The sequence below is a fragment of the Thamnophis sirtalis genome, unplaced genomic scaffold (genome assembly GCF_051295495.1).
Source record: "Thamnophis sirtalis isolate CommonGarterSnake01/CBP01778 unplaced genomic scaffold, rThaSir2_p1.2 scaffold_13, whole genome shotgun sequence".
NCBI lineage: Eukaryota > Metazoa > Chordata > Lepidosauria > Squamata > Natricidae > Thamnophis > Thamnophis sirtalis.
This window is the reverse complement of record NW_028261393.1, coordinates 33,184,802-33,196,830: the sequence shown is the minus strand read 5'-3', so window position 1 is coordinate 33,196,830 and position 12,029 is coordinate 33,184,802. Positions and strand designations below refer to the sequence as shown.

Genomic DNA, 12,029 nt, shown 5'->3' with positions numbered 1-12,029 from the left:
CTCATTTTGCCTCAATTAAAATGAATTCAATCAGAAAAGCTGCAGGAATAAAATCCAGAACGAGAACTTATGATACAACAGTATGCACCTAAGCACACAATCAAAGGTATCCTGTCTCCTTCATTCAAAGGGCTCATCTTCATAATCCACTTTGGAGTACCTGACTTTTGCCGATGGTGCTTGAGAAACCAGCAAATTAGAGCCCTTAGGAGGCTTCCCTGAAGGCTCCGGAGGACCAAAAAAAGGCCCTATGAGCAAACCGGTTTGACTTCTGGTTTGCTCGTAGGATCTTTTTTTGTCATCTGGAGCCTTCAGAGAAGTCTCCTGAAGGTCCCTGAACGCTTCGGAGGGCTAAAATTGGCCCTACGAGCAACCCGGAAGTGACCTATAAAGCCTCTGGAGCCTGGGGATGGCAAAAAATGGCTTTAAAAAAGCTGAACTCAGCGTGCCAGCTGACAGGGCAACGCCTTGCGTGCCCTGACAAATGGCTCCGCATGCCACCTGTGGCACGCGTGCCATATGTTCGCCATCCCAACCCTATATCATTTTAGACAAATGATTGCTCGGTCTCTTCTTAAAAGCCTCTAGTGATAAAGCACCATAACGTCTAAAGGCAAGACATTCCACTGGTTAATTGTTCTCACTATTAGGAAATTTCTCCTTAGTTCTAGATTGCTTCTCTCCTTGATTAGTATCCATCCATTCTTTCCTGTCCTGTCTTCTGGTGCTTTGGAGAATAAGTAAACCCCCTCTTCTCTGTGGCAACCCCTCAAGTATTGGAACACTGCCATCGTATCTCCCCTACTCCTTTTTTTTCACTAGACTAGACATACCCAGTTCCTGCAACTGTTCATTATATTCTTTTTAGCCTCCAGCCTCATCCTTGTTGCTCTTTTCTGCACTCTCTCCAGAGTCTCAACTTTTTTTTATATTGGGGTGATCAAAATAGATGCAATATTTCAAGTGTGGTCTTACTGAGGCCACGCTTGGAACTATCATTTTTGACCTTCTTTCTTTGTGATGTATTACACTTTTCTTCAGTGCATTCCACTTATTTTTATGTTTTCTTACATACAAATGTAAGACATCCATATAACAAAACAAGCAGAAGTATACTCTCAAGCCCAGTCATTCCCTTCATTCCCATCTTTTACACAGCAGTTTCTTTCCCATACACATAGTTAAGATGCTCCTTCCAACTTTTTATATCAATTCACATAATGACTTTTAAGACCACCCACTCAGCTTTTTACTGAGCCCACTTCATAGAACATAAAATCACAGGGCTGGAAGAAACCTCAAAGGTCTTTTAGCATCCTGGTCAAATGGTTGTCCAATCTTTGAAGAGCACAGATGGAGTTCCCCTAACCAACTTGCTCAAACCGAAGAAGCTACCTGGATAAGCAGAGAAACATTTCCAACAAGCAAGAAAAGAAATCGAGTTGCTGTAACTCAACTTCCAGAGAGGTTGAAAATTACTCATCAGTTGCTCTTCTCCAACCCCTACTAGACATCACCTTTAACTAGCCGTGTAAAAGAGATCTTTTAAATGCAAGGAACAAACTAGGCTAGGTTTTTTTCCTCCCTGGGATATATTTTTTTCTTATTTATAACATGTATAAGGCCACCTACTCAACTAGTGTAACTTTGGGCAGCATATGGCGTGAAAACAAACAATATATTGAAGAAAAAACCCATATAAAGTAACAATAAACAATACAATATATAAATATACTGCAATTAAATGGCAACCAAGGACATAAGAAAAGGAGTTGCACTCCACTGGTCCACGATTGCTCATCCCACTCTAGGTAGTCCTTGACTTACAATGGTTAACTTAGCAACTGTTTAAAAGTTATGGTGGACCCCTTCCCCCAAAAAGTATTTATAGTTCAATTTTGAAGTTACAATGGCCATATTACACTTATGTGCTTGCATTTTGGGTGCTTGGCAACCAAGTAATTTTTATTGCCATTTGCAGCATTCTGCAGGCACATGACTGCAATTTTCAATGTTTTGGTTGATTTCCAGGATTTACTTTCAGTTTCTGATCCAAAACACTCATTGGTTATGATGAATTCACTTAATGTCTACAGTGTTCCTTTAATGACTACCACAAAAAGTATTGTAAAGTTGGGTTTCGTCATCAACCGCAATGATACTAATTCCTGGCTCAAATATGGGTATAAATTTAGGACTTTATTAGCTTTGGAGTCTAATCCAGACAATCATAATCCAGTCAATCATTCCTGTTCTGACATTTCATTTTATTTTAGCCAAGATCCTTCTTCCAATTACTCCCAGTGTCACCAAATACTGTTAAAGCTTCAGCATAAGTGCGAGAACTTTCAACTTTTTGCCTCTTTTAAGAAGTAATCTGACCAAACTACAGCACTGGGCTGTTCACCTTCATCAGAGCCAGCTCTCTCAAGAAAATGGCATTTAAACCGCCATTCACATTTTTAACCCTCACCAATCCAAAACCTTTTGCTCTTATGTAGAGTAATGAATAATGAACCCATTCTGACTACAATGCAACATCACAGCAGCTCCTATGGATTGGAGATCAGGAGCCCTTTCTGCAATCTTTGCATCTCCCACTAGCCAGGATAGCTAAAAACTAACCCTCAAGCTGTGTCAGGACCTTGCTTGCAAGAACTGTCCTGTAACTTTTCTTGGTGCAAGGGAAAAAAGACCTAGGCACTAGCCAAGAGACAGAGGGCAGCTGTTCAACTAAACTCCTAACACAGGTATCCTGGCTTTATTTTTGAAATATGCATGTGTCTGCATTCCAGCTCACTATTAAGCCATCTTCCCATCCTGCCCTATTTCCCCCATCTGGCATTTTTCAGGAGTGTCACAAGATTTATCTCTGAGTAATGAGAGGCACCACAAAGTCAGACCTCTACATTTCCGGACACTGTTCTTACTAAAAGGAAAATAAATTACTGACCACCCTGTAAGTTCCTTTTCACCAAAAGGAAAAAAGATTGGATGGGTTTAGAAATACTGGGTTCTTTCCATTTTCTCAATCTAGGGTAACGGGAGGGAGCAATAATAGAAGGAAATGGATCTGGGGTAGGTAAGCTTTCAATGCTGGAAGGATACTTTGATTCCCACAATGGACAAATGGTTCCAAAAAATTATGGCGTTACCAGAGATGGCTAAATTGACTGCTTTGGTTAAAGAAAAGAATACAATTAATTTTGTTTCTATTTGGAAATTGATTTAGGATTTTGCACTTGAAGTGGAAAAATGAATCTTTGATTTTGGGTTTTGCTGATGAAATAGGTTTGTTGTTATAAAAATAGCTAGTATATATTATCATGTAAAAATAAAACGTTGAGGTTGCATTTTATTACCTTAATCTACTGAGCCAAAAGGAATTGGAAGTCAATACTTTTTCCCCTTTACCCTATACAGAATGACAGAGTTGAAAAGGACCTTGGAGGTTTTCTAGTTCAGCCCCCTGCTCCAGCAGGGAACCCTCTACCATTCAGGACAAATGGTTGTCTAATCTCTTCTTCAACCTCCAGTGATGGAGCACCCACAACTTCTGGAGGCAAGACGTTCCACTGGTTAATTGTTCTGACTGTTAGGAAACTTCTTAGTTGTAGAATGTTTCTCACCTTAATTAGTTCTCTCCTTTTGCTTTTCCTTCCTTATTTTCATTTTTCTTTGTATTTCTATATTTTATGGTTTTCTTGAACCATAAACTTCCAGTGCACCTGAAGAATCTAAGTCCCCCAAGCTGAGAAGTGCCACTGGAACAATTTTGAAAGCAATCTTCTCATTATGAGCTGCATCTAAAATAGGTAGGAAGTGCAAATGTACATGCTTTGGAGTCCTTTGGAGGGCCTGCTGCTTCCAAACACGTCTGAAAATTAGGTTACAGCCTCATAAAATAAACCAATGATCTTTGCTAGCCTTTCAGGCACTTGAGAAACTTCATCAGAGACACTTCTAGGAGTTATCCAGCTTCCCAGCAGCACATTTAATGGGGAAAATCATATTGCTGGAAACACTCTCTGGGAAACTGATTTGGCCAGCTGCTCAAGGCAATAATCTGGATGGGTAAAAATAATCTTCTTTTCAGAGAACAAAACAGAGAATAAAACAGAGAGACAAATAGAGCAGACCAGCAGAGAGGTTTGCAAAGGAATTTTAATACCTTGGTTATAATTAGGCACAAAATGATGCACTCTGCAGATGCTGCTAAAGCCCTTTAAGGATCCTGCACATTTTAATACTCATTTGCCTGCTCTTTGAATTGAAAATCATACCCTGTAGATACAAAGGCTCCATCTTGACAGAACAGAGCAAAAAGCTGGTGGAAATGGGAACAAGTACAGGTAGTCCTCACCCTACGACCACAATTGAGACCCAAATTTATGTTAAATGAGAAATTTATTAAGTGAGTTTTGCAACCTTTCTCACCACATTTGTTAAGTGAATCACTGCAGTTCTTAAATTAGTAACATGGTTGTTAAATGAATCCGGTTTCCCCATTGACTTTATCAGAAGGTCACAAAAGAGTACCACATGACTCCGGGACACTGCAACTGTCACAAATGTGAATCAGCTGCCAAGAATCCAAATGTAAATCACATGATCATGGGAATGCTATAACAGTCATAAGTGTGAAAAATGGTCATAAGTCACTTTTTAGTGCTGTAACTTTGAACAGTCACTCAATGATCTGTGGTAAGTCGACTCAACTTACGATCAGAATTTCCACTGATCAGCAAGATCAAGCAAATGTGCCCAATTTTACAACCTTTTTACCCACAGTTGTTAAAAGAATTATTGAAGTTATTAAGTAAATTATAATAACAGAATAACAGAGTTGGAAGGGACTTGTTTGGTCTTCTAATCCAACCTCCTGCTCAAGCAGGAGACTCTATACTTCTATAATATTCAGGCTTTTTTAAAGCCATTTTTCACCCTCCCCAGGCTCCAGAGGCTTTATAGGAGCCTTCGGAGGGCAAAAACAGCAAATCCCCACCCCCCGCCGGAGGCTTCAGGAGCTTCCCTCCAGAGCACAAAAAAACCAGCCCTATGGGCAAACCAAAACTTTGGGAACGGACTTCGGGTTTGCTTGTAGGGTCGGTTTAAGCCCTCGGGAGCCTTCAGGGCTCTTCCGGAGGCTTCCCTGAAGGTTCTGAAGGATGAAAAATGACCCAACGGACAAACCGGAAGTCACTCCCGGTTTGCTCAAAGGGCTATTTTTAGTCCTCTGGAGCCTTGAGGGAAGCCTCCTGAATGTCCCTGAGGGTTCTGGAGGACTAAAAACGGGCCTATGAGCAAACTGGGAGTCTGTCCCTAAACTTCCGGTTTGCCCATAGGGCTGCTTTTTTGCGCTCCGTAGGCTTTAGGGAAGCTCCTGGCCGGGAGAGGAGTGGGGAAGGCTGTTTTTGCCCCCCTCAGGCTATAAAGTGTCTGGAGCCTGGAGAGGGCAAAGAAAGCAAGCAAGAAATGGGGGACAGGTGCTCCTGTCATCCATACATGCGTGCTGGGGGTGTGTGGGGGTGTCGCACATTACATTATGGATGCGGCATGCCCGCGCATAACCCCCTGTGCTCCCCCACTTATGGCACGTGAGCCAAAAAAGGTTTGGTTTCCCCGCGACTACCATTCGGGCTCGGTGATTACAACTATTGCAGGGCTGCTGTTGGCTTGTTAGACCTGGTTTGTTGATGCAATTGGGAGAACGCTGTGGCTAAGTTCTTTGGAGGACATCGCCCCCCCAACCCGTTTGCTTGGAGAGCTTTGACCCCGCTATGACTGTTATGACTGCCGCCCTGACTATCTTAATCATTGCTGTATTGATGTTGGCTGCTGCTGGCTTGCTGCCCTATTGGCTCATCGAAGCCACTATGAGAACGCCCCGGCTTAGCCGTCTGGTCTGTTTTGTCAGTGTGGACCAGGCGAAGGGGTGGCTAGCCTGGATGGATGGGTTAGGGCCCAGGGTGATCGAGTGGCTAGTTTGTAGCCGCCATTACGGCCCTTCTGCATTTCCCCCCCGTCCAGTACCTTTCAATCTGCAACAACCGACTTTCCATCTTATTCGGTGTGCAAGGCCCCCCCGGTTTGCCCTTTTTTGTGGCTGGGGGGTGGCTTCTCTGTTTACCACCCTTATCATCCACCCTAGCTGGCCCCTCCAATTACGTCCCATCTTTATGGACTTAGCCCGCTGGACTTTCAGCTTTGCATCTCTCCCCCTGGACTGCGTCTATTATCGTGGCTATCATCGTCCACTACTACGTCAGAAACTTTACCCTAGCCATCTCGACTATTATTCCTCCTACACCAGACTCTTAGAGAAAGAGGCCACTTTAGCTCCCTCATATCGTGCCGGCTTGACTGGTCTATTGTGCTGTTGCTCTATGGACTTTATGTCCCCATGTACGGATTTGTTTGCTTATTTTATCATCTATTATACCTGCACAATTTTTTACTTGTAAGTAGTGTGGATGTGTATGATTGTAAGTGAATGTTTCCCACCTTTTAACCTGTGTAACTTCCCTTTTATATTATATTGCTGTTTTTAAATTTTGTGGGGTGTGAGTGTGTGAGCGTTTGGGTGTGTAAGCGAGGATTGGGATGGGAACCGGGTTCCCCCACACTGAGTGCTTTGCAGAAGTGTCAGGGGGATCTGGGCCCATTCCAATCTCAGGATGACTGATTCGAAGGGCCTGTCGGGAAATGCGGGGGCTATGGGGGTGGGTGGAGGGACTACAGACACGGGAGTGGGCCGGAGCATTACGGTCTTAACAGGGAGGGGCAGATATGGCGGGGACTTTAGGGCTGGCCATTACCGGGGAAGGAGGGCTCGCTACGTTACAGAGATCCCTCCTTCCAGCCCTATGAGTCCCACTCCAAGGCCAGATGGCGTGAGTAATCAGGACCCTGGTCTCAGGCTGCTGTCGCTAAATGCCAGGTCTGTAGTTCACAAGGCTCCCCTCGTCCGGGACCTAATTTTAGACGAGGGGGCAGACCTGGCATGTATTACTGAAACCTGGCTGGGCCCGGAGGGAGGAGTCCCCCTCACTGAGATGTGCCCAGAGGGTTTTCAGGTGCTTCATCAGCCGCGACCCCAGTTAAGGGGTGGGGGTGTGGCTATTGTTATCCCAGAGTCTCTAGCTCCTCGTAGGATCCCTGCTCCGGAGCTTGTCGGGTGTGAGTCCCTGCTGGTGAAGTTGGACCTCAAGGGTCAAGTGGGCTTGCTGTTAACGTACCTGCCTCCCAACAGCATTGCGGCAGCCCTCCCCTCGCTCCTCGAGTCGGTAGCCGAGCTGGCAATTGAGTTTCCCAGGTTTATGGTTCTGGGGGATTTCAACTTGCCTTCGCTCGGTGAACACTCTGATGGAGCGCAGGAGTTCATGGCTTCCATGACAGCCATGGGCTTGACCCAAATAATTCGGGGCCCGACTCACTCGGCGGGTCACACGCTCGACCTCGTATTCCTCTCGGAGCAGTGGAGTTGTGATCTTGGTTTGAGGGGTAGCGAGATCTTACCCCTGTCATGGTCGGACCACTACTACTGAGGCTTGACTTTCGGAGACCAAACCCCCACTGTAGGGAGGAGGAACCAATTAGGTGGTTCCACCCCAGGCGCCTTATGGATCCTTTGGGCTTTCAGACGGAGCTTGGTGTTGTTCCTGATACCCTCGCCCGCAGTCCGGCAGAGTCTCTGGTTGCTGCCTGGAATTCAGCAGCGGCAGAGGCTCGTAACCGGATTGCGCCTTTACGGCCGATCTGAGGCAGTGGATCCAGGAGGGCCCCTTGGTTTACTGAGGAACTCCGAGAGATGAAGCGCCGAAAGAGATGCCTAGAGCAACGATGGAGATCCAGTAAGTCTGAGTCAGACCGAGCGCTTTTAACATCCAGCATCAGAGTCTACCTTCGGGCAATTAGGACGACAAAAAGAACACACATTGCCTCTCTGATAGCTTCCGCTGAGTCGCGCCCAGCTGCCTTGTTTAGGATAACCCGTTCCCTCCTAAACAGGAGGGATACGGGCGATCCTTTGCAAGGCAGAGCTGAGGAGTACGTCCAATTCCTCGCAGATAAAGTTGCTCGGCTTCGGACAGACCTGGACTCCAATTACGCAGAACCTGCCGAGGCACCAGGGGAGAATCTGGATGGACATCACTGGATTGATTTTCAAGCTGTTACCCCTGAGGAAGTGGACAAGGCCATGGGAGCTGTAAGTGCCTCCACATGTGTATTGGACCCGTGCCCCTCCTGGCTAGTTGCTAACAGCAGGGAGGTGACACGGGGCTGGATCCAGGCGGTTGTTACCGCCTCCCTTCGGGAGGGGTTCTTTCCCCCCGCTTTAAAGACGGCGGTGGTGAGACCCCTTCTGAAGAAGCCATCTTTGGATCCAGCCGTTTTAAACAACTATCGTCCAGTCTCCAACCTACCCTTCGTGGGGAAGGTTGTTGAGAAAGTGGTGGCCTTTCAGCTCCGGCGATCCTTGGAGGAAACCGATTATCTAGATCCCTTTCAGTCGGGATTTAGGCCTGGCTACAGCACGGAAACCGCTTTAGTCGCGCTGACTGATGATCTCTGGAGAGCCAGAGATGGAGGTCATGCCTCCGTCCTAGTGCTCCTTGACCTCTCAGCGGCCTTCGATACCATTGACCATGGTATCCTTCTGCGACGACTGCGGGAGGTGGGGGTGGGAGGCACTGTCCTACGGTGGTTCTCCTCTTACCTCTCGGACAGGTCGCAGTCGGTGTTGGTCGGAGGGCAGAGATCGACCCCTAGGCCCCTGAATTATGGGGTGCTGCAGGGTTCGGTCCTGTCCCCCCTCCTGTTTAATATTTACATGAAGCCGCTGGGTGAGATCATTCGACGGCACGGGATAAAATACTATCAGTATGCGGATGATACACAGTTGTATCTGTCCACCCCGTGCCAACTCAGTGAAGCGGTTGACGTGATGTGCCAGTGCCTTGAGGCTGTTAGGATCTGGATGGGGGATAACAAGCTTGCACTCAATCCGGATAAGACCGAGTGGCTGGTGTGTTTCCCTCCCACTAATTGGCCAAGTTCTCCATCTCTCAGGCTGGGGGGTCAAACAGTACGCCCCTCAGACAGGGTCCGCAATTTGGGAGTCCTCCTGGACCCACAGCTGACTTTCGAACATCACTTGTCGGTGTGACCAGGGGGGCATTTGCCCAGGTTCGCCTGGTGCACCAATTGCGCCCCTACCTGAACCGGGAGGCCCTCACAACAGTCACTCGCGCCCTTGTGACCTCTAGACTGGACTACTGCAACGTGCTCTACATGGGGCAGCCCTTGAAGAGCATCCGGAGACTTCAGCTTGTCCAGAATGCAGTCGCGCGAGCGACTCGGTTCACCCACGTAACACCTATCCTCCGCGAGCTGCACTGGCTGCCTATTGGTCTTCGGATACGCTTCAAGGCGCTAGTCGTCACTTATAAAGCCCTTCATGGTATTGGACCTGGGTACTTGAGAGACCGCCTGCTGCCAATTACCTCCAATAGACCGATTAGATCCCACAGATTAGGCCTCCTCCGAATTCCATCCGCCAGCCAATGCCAGCTGGCGACCACCCGGAGGAGAGCCTTCTCTGTGGCTGCTCCGACCCTCTGGAACGAGCTCCCCGTGGAGATTCGAATCCTCACCACCCTCCAGGCCTTTCGCAAAGCCCTTAAAACCTGGCTGTTCCGACAGGCCTGGGGCTAAAGAGTTTTGCCCCCTTTCTCGAATGGTATGGTTGTTGTGTGTTTTTAAAGTTTGTATTGTTATGTTTTGTCTTTTTTATCCCCCTGTCTGTACCCCCTTCCCTGATTGAATTGTGAGCCACCCTGAGTCCCCTTCAGGGAAAAGGGCGGCATATAAATGTAATCAATCAATCAATCAATCAGTTGTTAAACAAAACAACTGTGAATCAAATTGTTAAGCAAATTCAGCTTCTTCTATTGATCCTGGGGTACTGCAACCACCATAAATAGATGCTGGTTGCCTAGTGCCCGAATTTTAATCCCATGACCATGGAGATGCTGTGACCGTTGTAAGTGTAAGGACTGGTTGTAAATTAATTTTTTTCAGTGCCATTGTAACTTTGAACAGTTGCTAAATGAATGGCTGTAAGTCAAGGACTATCTGTAAGATGACTGTTTAACTGCAGATAAGAATATACAATGCAGCATAAAATAAAGGTAAAACAGAAAGATTGTAAATTAAAGTAATAAGGAGAATTATGTTCAAAAATGTTACCGAGATAAAGCCAAAGCTACAACTAAGAAATTAAGTATTTCTAAGTGTAAATGGGAGACAAGTTGAAACTTGGGATTTGGGAAGAAAAGGAATGGAATCAGAATTCTGGAGAAGCCATGCTGGTGTTTGCCTTGGCACCTCTTTCCGGCAGTAAAGCCAGATATAGCCAAATAAAATGTACTCTACACATGTTTATCCTTTTCTATTAATATATACAGTACTATATCTCATTTAGTGAAATATAGTGGCTTAGACGCTGAGCTTGTCGATCCGAAAGGTCGGCAGTTTGAATCCATAGCGCCACGTAATGGAGTGAGCTCCCATTACTTGCCCCAGCTTCTGCCAACCTAGCAGTTCGAAAGCATGTAAAAAATGCAAGTAGAAAAACAGGGACAACCTTTGGTGGGAAGGAAGAGTTTCAACCTTTAGCCATGACGGCCACATGGCCCTGGGGCCATGGCCCTGAAGATGTCTTCGGACAGCGCTTTGAAACGGAGATGAGCACAGCCTCCTAGAGTCGGGAACGACTAGCACATACGTGCAAGGGGAACCTTTACCTATATCTCATATACATTGAAATGTTTTATAAACGTATAATTGTATAAACATAAACATATCTAAATATATTTCAGTCAGCACTGTAAAAAGGGGCAGCTCTATAAACTGATCTAATAAGTGAGCCAGTCGGCAACCCTGCTCAGCCATGCTCGCGCCGTTGTATACCCACAACCCTGGGCGCTCCTTCCTTGGCGCGTGACACGTGTGCGGCGAGCTCAGCGTGTCAGGAAATGCGTGTCATCTGCCAGCCCCACGTGGGAAACCCCCCAAGGCTCCGCAGGGAGCTGACCCCTCGCCCAGCCGGTCGGACTCGTATCTCTTCTTCTTTTCGGGCGAACCCAGCCCCGCGGGGCACGTAGGAACGCAGCCCACAGGGACGCCGAACCCCGGGGAGGGCTCGGGACAGCGGGCAGGCACTCTGCACATACCCAGAGACCCTTCCAAAGGTCGGGAGAGCGCGGGGGGGGGATGTCACCCTCCCCCTTCCTCCTCACCTTGGGCGTCGTGATATACTCCATCGCCGAAGCCGCCGGCCACTTCCACGTCCGGATCCCGCGAAGGCTCGCGAGATGTCGCGGAGGAGGCGCTTCGTCCGCCATCTTGCGTGAGGGCAACTTCCCTGGCGGAGCGCTGGCACCGGCCGGCACGTGGGAGTTCTTCCCCGCCCCCTATCCGAGAAACCCCAGAGCTGCACCCCTTCCATAATCCGCTGTGGAAATGCATTGGGCGGGGCGCGGGGATGGGGACACCTCTAGGCTGAGACTCGTCCTGTTTTTGCCGCAGGAGATACAGAGCCCTGCTGTCTCCTGGCTGTTTCTCCCCTAACAGGAATATCCCTGCGAAGTAGACCTGCGTTTGGATCTTTCCAAGCACAACCACTAGCCTTAGTACAGGCTAAGCCACAATTCATTGCGAGCCATTACGCAAACCATGAACTTCAGGTTGCATTAGCCAGCCAAGGATGGTTTAAATAAACCATGTAAACCATTGCTTATTTAACTAATATAAAATGCTAACCAACCATAGCTAGCTGTGTGTGGGAAACAGGTCTTTAAATAGACCTGCTGAATGCATGGAATTTTAGAGGGCAAGTCAGTCGTGAGACACTTCATTCCTTTATTTTTCATTTAGTAGGCAAATATAGGGCTTTCTCCAGATTCAAACCATTATCAAAAACTATAACAACTCATCCATGCTGTGTTTATTAGTTTATTTATTCA

The 12,029-nt window shown here is 47.1% G+C and overlaps 1 protein-coding gene across 2 annotated transcripts in view; it reads right to left on the bottom strand.

Moving 5' to 3' along the window:
• MTMR8 (myotubularin related protein 8) overlaps positions 1-11,359 on the bottom strand; it is a 73,196-nt gene extending 61,837 nt beyond the window's left edge. For both annotated transcript variants that reach the window (XM_087727765.1, XM_087727766.1), the window contains exon 1: positions 11,304-11,359. In XM_087727765.1, the coding sequence (XP_087583891.1) occupies positions 11,304-11,327 (24 nt within the window). In that variant the 5' untranslated portion in view covers positions 11,328-11,359. The remainder of the gene's footprint in view (positions 1-11,303) is intronic.
• Positions 11,360-12,029: the final 670 nt, after the last annotated feature.